The sequence below is a fragment of the Typopeltis vanoorti genome, chromosome 20 (genome assembly GCF_054136105.1).
Source record: "Typopeltis vanoorti isolate ZY-2024b chromosome 20, IOZ_Tvanoo_1.0, whole genome shotgun sequence".
NCBI lineage: Eukaryota > Metazoa > Arthropoda > Arachnida > Uropygi > Thelyphonidae > Typopeltis > Typopeltis vanoorti.
The window spans coordinates 40,550,886-40,564,334 of NC_143568.1; the positions used below are offsets into that span (position 1 = coordinate 40,550,886).

The 13,449-nt window shown below is 36.1% G+C and overlaps 1 protein-coding gene across 3 annotated transcripts in view; it reads left to right on the forward strand.

Annotated features, from left to right (window-relative positions):
• LOC150095390 (ER degradation-enhancing alpha-mannosidase-like protein 1) overlaps positions 1–13,449 on the forward strand; it is a 409,738-nt gene that overhangs the window by 300,920 nt on the left and 95,369 nt on the right. For all 3 annotated transcript variants that reach the window (XM_090410569.1, XM_090410568.1, XM_090410570.1), the window contains exon 10: positions 1,422–1,518. In XM_090410569.1, coding sequence (XP_090266695.1) covers positions 1,422–1,518 — 97 coding nt within the window. The remainder of the gene's footprint in view (positions 1–1,421; positions 1,519–13,449) is intronic.

Here is a 13,449-nt window from a genome sequence, read left to right on the forward strand (position 1 = left end):
GCCTATGTGTTAACAATGCAGCAATCATCTTACCATTGCCATATTATAGTAGACTGCCTGGCCATTCATAAAAGAAACAATTTTTACCAATCTGGCTAAGCTATATGCACTCAGACAGATCTTGTCAGACTCAAGCTGAATGAAATTTTTAACTTTTTACAAATTTATTTATTTCGTATCCAAACACAAGTGGTACAGTAATAAGTAATTGGTACAACATTATTTACAACAAATTAGGATACTTACAAATGAGACAGCTTAATTTAATAGGTACATTATACAGGGAATAATAAGTAAAATATGAAGGAAAAAGAAACTATACATAAATGCATATATTCAGCAATAAATATGGTCATATGTTCCTCCAGTATCTTGCACAATCAATTGCTCTTTCTGCAGGATATGAGGTCCTCTTTTCTGCACTTAGATTGAAGGTGATTGAAGAAGGGGACAAGAAAGGTGTTCCATGGACTGGGTTGTCCCACACTCACAATTATCTTGTCCAGTGAGGTAGCCCCATTTGATGAGGACTTTTTACAGAGAATTAGTTTATACAAACATTTGATCATAAATACTTTGTGTAGACATGGCATTTCATAATTTCTTTTAAAATTTGTTTTTTGTACATAGCATGTTATTTACTAAGTTATCTGTTCATTATTGTTTATTATTATTGCTTTGTGCAGTGACTCTTGGAATGGCACAGTATAACCTTTTCTGTCCTTGCACCAATAAATCACAAAGCACTGACTTGGATACAATGTCATCCTGTGTTATATCACTGGTCACCTTCAAACATCACTTTCTGATACCTGTCAATTAGCCATTCTGCTATCCATGTCACAAGTTTATTTTGTATACCTATTCCTTTGAGTTTGTATAACAACCTTGTATGTGGAATCCTCTCAGATGCCTTGACAAGATTCTCTCGTCTAATTGTACTGACACTATTATGGAATGGTGAGCATATTGCTAAAGCAAGATAAGCTCTTAAGTAGGGTAACCAGAATCTTCTCTGCACCTAAACTAAGCAGGGCTTGACAAATAATGCAAAAACCCTACTCACCATGCAAAAAATGTTGCCGAAGGCCCCCTCATTTATAAATGATACATCCCAGTAAGTCAGTAGGAGTTCCATAAAGTGACTAGTGGTGGTACATGTGTTAAAGTTAAAAAGATTTTATTTAAATAGTTTTTTTTTATTACATAAAAAAATATTTTTGTCTAGTGTCAGTTATCCACCAGCTGGTAAAATCTACTTGCCGTGGGTGAGCACATTTGTCAAGTCCAGATTGTAAGTGAATCTGTGAGCTCCCACTTTAATAAATACCATGTTAATAAAGAACTCTAATTTTTTTGATTACTTTTTTTAATATTAATTCATGCATAAAAAGTTACAGGAAAATGTGCTTCCTTTCTAGGTGTGGGTATGCTACTGTACATAATGTCCATGATAAAAGTTTAGAAGATAGAATGGAGAGCTTTTTCCTTAGTGAGACATGCAAGTACCTGTACTTAGTAAGTAAATTAACTATAATAAGTTTAATATGTTTTGTAAATAGTGTTAGATAATTAGTTAAGATTTGTAATATACTTCTGATTGCTGGGATGTTTTGCCTCATTTTTGCATCATTCATAAACAGGGAATTCACTAAAATTGCTGAAATACCAATGTCATAAAAAAATAATATTAACTACACACACAAAACTCTCCTCTGTATGTGTTGTTAAGATTAAGCATAGTTGTGTGATTCTTCATATTGGCCATTTTGGTAAATCTCTCATCTACAGGAATACAAAATTAGGTTATAAACAGGAAAATGCAATGCATTATGATTATGGTAATGGAACTGCTCTTGCGATCCACCCTAGGCTAAAATTAAGTTTTAAGTAAATAAAATCTTATTATATTAAAAAAGATTATTATATATAAAAAAGATAATGAAGAAAATGAATCAAAGAAAGAAGCATTTGAACTTGTCTATTTGCTGTCTTGCTGAATTACTAACACAAATAATGCTATTCCACTCATATGCACCAGCATGAAGAACAACTTACACTGATTTAATTTTTTGCACTGGAGGTATATAGCAGGTACAGGAATTCATTGAAGGCCTACAGCATGGTATGTTAGTAACATTTTACAGCAACAAAGCCTGTATGAATGGATGCACATGTTTAAAAAAAAATGGCTGAGCAAGTGTCACTGAAGGAGAAGAAATAGGACAGCCCATTAAGACCAGCAACAGACGAGAACATTGAAAATCATATGCTTCCTGTTGACAACAGGAAGGTAACTTAAAGTTGTTAAGCAATTATATTCTTGTTTAATCCTTTGGCCAAGAATAAGCAAACAAGGTTTTGCATGTAAAGTATCCTCATGACTAGACTACTTGTATAAAGAGGCTGATGACTTCACATAGTTACCTTTATCTCATAATGCAAAACATGCTTCTTTCAGAATTGTATACTGCTATACATTATAGGAAGGATCACTATGCAGACTGATTTTGACTTTTATTGGGATCGCAACATATATTTCCCATATACAAGTAATAAAAAGGAGTATCAACTTATTATTTAAATACTTCAGATCAGAGGTAGTTACAGAAAGTTTTTTTACTTTATATTATTTCAACCTAGGTATCTCTTCTGGGTCTAGCTCCTGATGATGTGACCTCAGTAAAGGTCGAAAATAGTCTGGATAATGACCCTACCCATAGTTATGAAGATACTTCACATGCAAACTTTGTTTGCTTACACACTTGGGTAAAGGATTAAACAAGAAGATAATTTCTTGGCAAGTTTGAATTTCTAAGCAAGTGAAACTTACTACAACAAGAAGGTAACTCTTATTGAAGAGCTGTATCAGTTACAAATTATGAATGGGTTTGGAATAAATGTTGACTATTGCTCCAAGGTTAACATGACATTGCCTATTCCATTATCATGGACCAAACTGGAAGCTTTCCAGATCTGGTTTGAAGTCCCATATGGTTCAGTTCTTGCATAACACCATATCACCTGTTTGGATTGCTTACATTTACTTGGAATGATTTGTCATTTTGTCACTGATCAAAAGGTGAGGGAATTTTTGGCACATACATGGTTTGCTGCCTAGCTTTTTTTTTTTTCCTTGCAGGCATGCAAAACTGTGTATTACAGAGCCAAATGTGTTCAAAACCAGGATTTCTACCCAACCGAATCTTCCAGGTCAAAGTGACAAACACTCTCTCATGACTCTATACCCAAGTGAGAAAGGATTATGGTTAAGTATCACAATTTTTTGCAGTGTAGGTCAACTTGATAACAGAACAACTTCCTTCAACAATAAATAATGCCCTCTGTGTGGATGACTTTACCATCTTCTGTCATTTATGTAATATGAGGATCATAGAAAGATAGCTTGAGCAAGAGCCATTGACAAGTGGGTTCAGATTTTCTCAGCAGAAGATAGTTTGTGTGCACTTTTGAAGCAGATGCAGTCTTCATTCTGATCTGAAACTGTAGAACTAACATTTATCCCAGTTGCACCAGACACCAAGTTCTTGGGACTTGTACTCTCTTTCCTCCCTCACATAGATCTGGTACCGGACAAGTGCTGTAAAGCAGTGAACATCCTTTTCACTCTATCTTCCACCTCTTGAGACTCAGACAGATGTTCTTTGCTCCATCTATATCGCATATAAGATCAACATGTGATTACGGGTCCCAAATTTATGCTTCTGCCGAAAAAAGTAATGTACAATGACTACACCCTGTTCACCATAAAGCCAAAAAAATCGCAACTAGTGGATTTTGAACTTTGCCAATTCCTAGTCTGTACATAAAGGCAAATGGAACCACCTTTTCTCTGGCATCAACAACTTTCTGTTATATGCAACAAAATTAAAATTTCTGTGAGACTACTCCATGTGGCCAACTATTTTTCATCCATAATCTGTACAAACACTTGAGAGACTGCTGTAAAAGCATTTGTTTTGGGAATAAAAGCTCTCTTATAAGCTGTAGATATTGGGGGTAGACAACATAACCCCCCCCCCCCCACACACACACACCACTAAATGCACTTCCACCATGGCATGGCATTCATATATACTACCATGTACTCTTTCTATAAATTATATATTTAGTTTAATCCTTTATCCAAGTGTAAGCAAACAAAGTTTGCACCTAAAGTATCTTCAGGACTGGGGCAACTCGTAGCAAAATGGGGGGGGGGGGACAAAGCTTCACATCACTTGCTTTAGTATCCCATAATGCAAAGCACATCTCCTTGTGGACATGTTGGAAGGGTCACTACCCAGACCGGTTTCGACCTTTATTGAGGTGTCTTCAGTGGGAGCCAGACCCAGAAGTGATACCAAGGTTGAAGCAATGCAGAAGTCATGTTTACTTATACGAGTTGCCAAAAGGTGTCACACCTTATTATTAAATTACTCTGGATTAGAGAAAGATGTTGGAAGTTTTTTTCATATAAGGTGTGACACCTTTTGACAACTCGTATAGGTATTGAGGTCTCTTCAGTCTTGGTATCACCACTAGGTCTGGCTCCCACTGAAGAGACCTCAATAAAGGTCGAAACCGGTCTGGGTAGTGACCCTTCACATAATGCATAGCATTATACATGTCTGCAAGGAGATGTGCTTTGCATTATGGGATACTAAGACAAGTGATATGAAGCTTTGTCCACATTTGCTCCGAGTTGTCCCAGTCCTGAAGATGCTTCAGGTGCAAACTTTGTTTGCTTACACTTGGATAAAGGATTAAACTAAATATATAATTTATAGTCTAACCAAGTGGAAAAAACTTCCAAAAAAAAAGTACTCTTTCTCTCTACAGGCTACTGTAATATTCCACCCTACTGTTGTCTATCAGCAGCTTTTTGAAGCTGATTGGATTGAACACCCTGATTTTGCTGTCTACAAAGATGCTTCTACGGTAGAGACATTAGTGGGATCATCTGCTGTCTTCCCAGACAGCATAATATCTGCTCAAATCCCACTAGAAAGAAGAATGTAATAATTTTACAGCTGAGCTATATGCCATAGAACTTGCTTTAAAATATATGAGACTGCATCACTACCAAGAGTGCATAATATATACTGATTCACAAAGTTCTTTACAAGCCATAAGAAGGCTAGAGCTACAGACACATTCAGTGCTCTGTTGAATCCAATATGTCAGTTATATAAGCTACATTTGGATTCCAAGCAATATTGGGATTAAGGGAAACGAGGCTACATATACTGCAGCTAGGTCATCCCCCACCATCTGCCATGTACTCTACACAGATTATAATGGCAGATCATTATACAGAAACTTTTATTTCAGTGGCAGTCATCATGCAATAGAAAGACAAATAATAAGCACTACTGAATCAAGCTTGAAATTAAATTGTGGTCATCTATTCTATGCAGTGACCGTAAAGAGAGAGTTTTTGCACTGCTCTGCATAGGTCATAATCATCTCACACACACACACACTTTCCTGTTGAGTGGTGTCAACATGCCTATGTGTGAGTTTTTTTGACACTGAAGTATCCATCACTCATATTTTAATTGGCTACCTTCATTTCACCCTTAAGCACAGTCATTATTTTAGTCACTTTCATAATCTGTCTGAGCCCTGTACACTCAGGCTGATTTTTTCCGACTCATTGAGTGTCACACATTTTTAAATTTTTACAGAGCATTAATGTTTACCATTCATATAAATTATACACTTATTAATTTTTATTAGTTTAATTTATTGTTAAAAACTGGTTTTTATGAACTTTAATACTTTTTTTTATAATTTTTTTTTTTTTTTGCATCTGTTTTATGCATATCTCTTTTACATCTTTTTCTAAATTGATTTTTATGTGCTTGTCATTTTACTTCTAAGAAATTTTTATATATAGATTTTAGACCTATATATATGATTATATTTAGTACATATGTTTTGGCATAGCATGACCATAGATGTGGTCCTTACACTATTAAACCAAAAAAAAAAAAAAAAAACAGATAGAAGGAATAACAGTGAAATGTGATAAACTTGTACATTGTATTATTGTTTGTGGCAAATACTTCCTTATCCATTTTTTAATGCTTGGTTGACATGACAGATCTGTTGGCTGTATATATGCTATAATTATGTCATGCAGGGATTGTATAATCAGAGCAAACAGCAATGTCATTAATTCAGTTTTAAATAATATGGAACACCAGTATCACCAGTCTTATAATATGTAAGTTCTGATTAAGATTAGGAATCCTTGATAGACTGGTTTATAAGTTTATCTTTATAGGCTGGTTTTTCAAGCCTAATTATACTAAATCTGTTATGCATCTTACTACCTTCAAATAATTGTAATGTGGTATGAAAGGTGGGCCTAGAACAGAATCAGAAAGATTTCTTAAAAATTATTTTTATGATATCATCACATAAAATATACATCTGGATCTCATTGTGACTTCTCATATTCATCATTCACAGAGGGCATTCACAAGGTATGTAGTAAACTCCCAGGAAAGACATGAAAGTTAATCCTTGGCAGATGGTAATAAAGTGGATAATTTGAGGAAAGAAGGTAGGCACAAGGTTCTATTTATCAGAATTCTTGAGATTGGTTCAGAGATACCAGCAATGCAGAGTATTGGATCTTCTGCATTACTGATATCTTTCAGTATTAGAATTACAAGGTGCCAGATTGTATCTATAATGTTGGATCTTGTGGGGATTAAAACCATTAAATTGCACAATCCTTTTGATGGTGTCTAGTCCTTGTTGTACATTGGAGCTAAAACAAATGAGGTATACCCTACTGAGAAAGATTTTGATATGGCAGTTTTTTGCAATGAATATGCCAAATCCTGTCAGATGTCAATTAGAAAGTTGGTTGCAATATATAGAACCGGATTGGATGCCACAGAGTGGGAAAGCAGAAAATCATAGAAAGCTGATTTACCACCTTTTCTTTTTCCATGGTGAATTTGATGCAGGAATGTATACTGTCGATTTGTGCTAGAAAAGCCTCTTCTAGATTTAGCCAGATTGCATTGATACCACCAGCATGCATGGTAGTGATTCAGAATGAAGGCTGAGGGTGTGTGGAAGAGAACAAAGCAGATATAGTAACTGGCCAAAGTGGGGATAAGATGTGGGGCTCCTCATAGCTAGATTTTTTTTTTTCAGCTAATGCATCCATGACAAAATCAGAGGTCCACAAAATTCACAAGGAATATATATGGTAGGAACTGAGGTGGTAATAAGTTTTGACTTTTGTCAAATATTCTGATGAATTCTCTATAAAAGATTTTGATTATCCAGAGTGAGTGCTGAGTAGATGACAGGATCTTTGCTGTATGGTTGGTACTGTATTTCCCCAAAAATAAGACCTAACCAGAAAATAAGCCCTAGCATGATTTTTCAGGATGCTCTTAATATAAGCCCTACCCCAAAAATAAGCCCCAGTTAAGATCATCAGCCAGACGGATGCATTTAGTACGTTCGTTGCAACACATGACGGACATATTGAATTATAAAATAATAATATTAATATATAATTAAATATAAATAAATAATATTATTGACATTAATACTTAAAATAAATGATAATATAAATTATAATTAAGTATTTGTAAATACCCAAGCGGGCGCCTTTGGACGAAAGGTAAACACCTATGTAAACAGATGAACTCGAGACTTATTGCTAAATGACCAATTGGAGTACAGATACAATGCACGAATAACGTGCGCACTTGATAACGAACGGATGTAGTTGTGTCTAATATGAATCTTCATAATGCAATACGTAGTGTGTTGTAAAGGATGTACGTAATGCACTTGTGTGAAATAAACGTTTTCTGAATTTTGGTGCCTGTAATTTTTCATCGCTTTTGTGTGAACCATCATTCTTAACTGTCATCATTTTTGTTGCCACTCCTGTCTCGTAAGTCTTCAATTAACACTTGATTTAATGGTAGATTTAAAGGGAATAATATTTTGACCCCCAGACAAGATGAGTACAAAAAGAAAGACCTATTCCATCGAGTACAAGAAAGGAATTGTGGAGGACTCGTGGGGCAAGAATCTTACGGCTTTCTACAAAGAGAAGAAGTTGGATCTCCGAGTTGTCCAAAAATGGCGAGCAAAGTGCAATAACTTCAGTCAACAGGTGGACGAGGGAAATGCTAAGAAGCGCAAGTGTGGATCAGGTCGGCAACCATTATTTCCTGAGCTGGAAGACATCATTTGTGAATGAATTGCTGACAGGAGAGCAAAGGCTTTGGTTGTGCGCAGGGCTGATATTCAAGCATTTGCCCTTGCAATGGCACCACAGTTAGAAATATCCCCCAGAAGAATTCAAAGCATCACAACACTGGTTGTATGGCTTCCTTCAGCGATAACAACTGTCTCTAAGAAGATCGACAACACTGTTCAAGCTGGAAGATACTAAAGTTATTAAATGTGCACTTGCATTCAAGTCCTTTGTTGATGGCATCGACTTGAATCAACCAACTCTCCAACATGATTGCTATGGATGAAACTGCAGTGTTTATGGGCCAAGGATCTCAAACGACAGTTGATCAGAGGGGTTCCTCGTCAATCTACATTCCCTCCACTGGTTATGAAAGTGCATGTGTTACCTGTATTTTGGCAATTCGTCTGGATGGAAAGTCCCACCTCTAATCATCACTAAGGGCAAGAAAGATAAGATTGAATGTGTTTCAGGCATTTATGTTCTTGAAACTGAAAAAGCCTGGTGCACACAAGCAGTTATAAGGAAGTGGGTCAATTTAATGTTGCCACTTGTTTTGCGAGGTGACCAAAGAGGTCTGCTAGTCTGGGATTCAGCCAGCACTCACTGCGCTAAAGACATGAAGAACTTCCTTGCAGAGAGAGGAATAGATCAAATAATGATTCCCGCAGGAATGACTGCCCATCTCCAGACTCTTGATATTGCAATAAACAAGCCATTCAAGGACCATTTGCACATCGAAATCAATGACTACATTGAAAATAGAATGGAGAGAAATCAATGTGGAAACTTTGTGAAACCTAGCCTGCAAGAGGTCGTGACTTGGGTGAAGAATTCATGGGATAAAATCATTGACAACTGTGTTGCCAATGTACTACGAGTAGGCTACATGGACAAGAAGTGCTCATTTGAGGAGAGCTCTATTGCTGAATATGAGAGATTGGGGCCAATGGTTCTACAGGAAATGGAGTCGCAAGAAATTCAAGCCGGAATTCGGGGTTTGGAGAATTATGATGTTCCAGAAGAAGATGACATGACTGTATTTGAATAAATGTAAATTTTTGTACATGAATAAATGTAGATTGTTATACATGAAAAAATAAGACATCCCCTGAAAATAAGCCCTAATGAGTCTTTTGGAGCAAAAATTAATATAAGACCCTGTCTTATTTCAGGAAAATACGGCAGGTAGGTAGGAGAATTGATGCAAACTACTGTAGATGTCAGAGGAACATCTTTGCATATTTTAGGTGGACTGTAGAAATGAAAGGTTCTACCAAAATAAGTTAACTTCTTTATGGTATCATTGTCTTAGCTGATGACTTCTTCATTAACGAGTTCAGTTTCTTAATTTGGCTATTGTAGGTTTATTTTCAATCTCTTGATAGGTTGTTCTTTCATGCAGGAAAAGAGTTATTTTACTGAATTAGGAATCTGTAATGTTGAACTACCACTGATCTCTCTTTGTATGCTTTTCTGCTAGAAATGTTTTTGCTGGTATTGTTCCGCCTGAAAGAAATCATCTAAAATGATAAAATATTCTCAGTATTGCAACTTAATACAAGGGATGATTCTACGTCATCTGGCCTTCTTTAATTCAGCATGACATGCACACAATTACCAGTAGTTTGCAGCATACCATGAACCAGCAAATGTGCATTTTTCATTGTTATTTCTGTTTTTTAAATATTTCATTATGTACACTGCCTGTTATAACCTGACTTTTTAATTTGTTTAATTTCTCCTGATAACAGATGTTTTAATCTGTTATCAGAAGAAATTCACATTTCTCCTGATAATGTGAATCTCAATAATTTTTATGAAACTAGTAAAGTGATCAATAAAAATTTTATCGCCATCTGTATCCCCAACAGAAGCCCACACAAAGCTTTTCTGTTGGATTTTAGGATCTTAAATTTGGATGTCAATGATTTGGCAGGAGGAAGTTGGTTTTGAATAATAATAATAATATAGAAATGGCAGCTTCTCACCATAATTTGTTAGCTTTTTCAAAGAGGGGACTGGTTGTATTCTGTGTTGTGGAGGAACTCAAGGTAAGGAATATGTTTTGAAACTCTCAGAATCACGCCCTTTGGAGTGAACAATAGTTTCACTGGAAGTGCAAGGACATTCAGAGATGTTAATTACTTATTTGTTTATGGTTAGTTTTGTTTCAAACTTGTGGTCTAGGACATATATATGGCTGTAAATTGTCCATCTGAGAAAGATTGTGTGGAGATATGCAAAGTGATATTTAATAACTTGTCATGACAGCATTGCAATTGTAGGCATGGTCACATTTAGCAGCTTGAAGTTGAATACTTATTAAACATGACTGAAGTAAATATAAATTTGATGAGCTCCAGGTAATATGATAGTTTCTTTTAATCTAACAATGGAATAATCTTAGAATGGTGGCATTTCTTGAGAAAATAAATCATGGCACAATAGTTTACTTTATTGAACTGATAGCTTGCCAAGTCTACCAGTCTGTTTGGTTAAAGAAAATCTTGTCTGTGCATTGCAATCTTTCTATTTCTCCTGAAACTCGGATGACTAGACCTGCACACTGTAATCAAGATTTGGTTTGATAACACCTTATAAAGAACAGTGTTTGCCCTTATCCATACTTGTCAGTGTCCCTTCCAAGCCTAACATTTATTCATTGTGTTGTCTTTGCTACTCTTGTAAAGTCACCTGTCAGTTACCACGCCTAGATCCTTAGACTCCTCAGTCTTTTGAGGTGCAACCCTACCAGTATGATATATGGTCTGTAGTTTCTTAATATTTTCAATCCATAATGCAAAAACTCACACTCTGTAACATTAACATTCTCTGCTCACACCACTAATCTGTCATTCTGAAGTGATGTTGTGTCAGTGTTTCTTGTTAAACAACAAATTACACGATAACTACAGTAGTTAACTTTAATGAAATGAAAGTACAGATATTTCATACTGAAAATAACAGTACATCATCAGTACATAGAAACAAACTGTGACATACTTTGGGTAGACAGACTGTTCTGTGAAAAAAGAATTAATGAACATCAATATATTGAATACATGAAACTCCAAAAGTCTGGTCTGGCACAAAATAGTATTGGCACTAAACACAGTATCTGGTGGGATGAAACTTGTCTTCTCCATAGAAGCAGTTTTAAATATGAATGCCTTTTCAAAGAAAGTTGTAAAGCCCTTTTACATCAACCAAATCTGAATCGGAATGATTGTCTCTCTATCTCCCAAAAGCTTGGGAGATTTCTCATTTTATGTAACCATCAAAAATAGTTTTAATAATATTATTTATTAATATATTAATTTCTAGCTTGCAGCAACTATTTTTAATTGGTAAACCGATTGTTGTATGTACTTTGTATTCCTGTTTCTTTGATTTGCTTATTTCTGTGCACTGATGATGTACTATTATTTTCTGTATGAAATATCTGTACTTTCATTTCATTAAAGTTAATTACTGTGGTTATTGTGTAATTTATTGTTTATAGTCATGCCATAGGTATCTTTAAAGATTAGTGTTTCTTGTTGCTCTTCCTAACTTAGCATCAGTACAACCAACTATGCATTCTTCTTCAAATCACCCATAGTATCATTAATATATATATATATATCTTGAAAGTTTATTTTTCACTTGGTTAGACTATAATAAATTTAATTTAATCCTTTATCCAAGTGTGAGTAAACAAAGTTTGTGCCTGAAAATATCTTCAGGACTGGGGTAAGGTAGTGCAACTCGTAGCAAAGGTGGACCAAGCTAACATCACTCCTATCTCAGTATCTCCCATAATGCAAAACACATCTCCTTGCGGATATGTATAATAATAATAATAATTATTATTATTATTATTATTATTATTATTCAGGCCTCCATGGAGTCAAAAGACTCATCGTGGGAGGTCCTTCCTAAGAACATAAAGTCTGTCAAGACTCATCGAGGGGAGGTCCCCCCCTAAGAAACACAAAGTCTATCATACCACTCCTTAAACTCATTGACCGTTCTTGCTCTCACCACTCCAGCAGGCAATGCATTCCACGGTTCAACCACCTCCATGCAAAGAAACCACTCCTCACCCTCTTGCTCACAGTTTCCTTTCGTAACTTCCAGGGATGGCCTCTTGTCATCACTCCTTCCCGCTGTTCAACCAAGCGAAAGAACTCGCTCCCCAGTGTCAACCCTGTAACCACCTCTCAACAGTTTAAGAGTCTCAATCATATCACCTCTCCTTCTTCTATCCACCAAACTCTGCAGTCCACATTCCCTCAGCCGATCCTCATAACCAAAATTGTACAGTCCTGAAACCATCTTTGTCATCCGTCTTTGTAGCCTTTCCACAGTTAATTTATCCCCTTCAAATCCTGGGGACCAAATATGAGAACAATAATCTGTGGTCTGATCAGAGACTTATACAACGGAATGATAATTTTTTTATCTCTGCAGGTCAGCGTCCTTCTCATAATTGCAGCAATCCTCTGTGTTACCTTCACCACCTTTGCAATATGTCCCCTAAATTTCAGGTTTCTATCAATCATCAACCCCAGATCTCTTGTCTCCCCTACTTCCTCCAGTATAACTCCTCCCATAGAATATGCAGCATCCCATCAATGTTTCCCAAACCTCAAGACCTTACATTTTGCTGCATTAAACTGACCCCTCCCCCATTCATTTGCCCATCTATCTATCTTATTCAAATCCTCTTGCAGGGCTACCACATCTGCACTATTACTAATAATCCTTCCCAGCTTCACATCATCCGCAAACAACTGAATATCCCCTTGCAATCCACTGACAATGTCATTGATATAAAGGTTAAATAATATAGGTCCTAGTACTGAGCCCTGTGGGACCCCCACTTGTAACCCTCTGCCTCCTTGAAACTGCTCCACCATACACAACTCTTTGATACCTATCAGACAGCCAATCCTGAATCCAGTTGACCAATCTGACATCCAGACCCATGTGCTGCAACTTAAATATCAGCTTATCATGTGGCACCCTGTCAAATGCCTTTTCTAAGTCTAAGAAAATGGCAGTATATGCCTTTCCCTCATCTAATGTTCTTGTAACTTTATTATAAAAGGCTAGCATATTGCTAAAACAAGAGCACCCTTTCACAAATCCATGTTGACTCTCACAGATAACATTACCCTCATCTGCCCAATGCTGTATACAGTCCCTCACTACTTTCT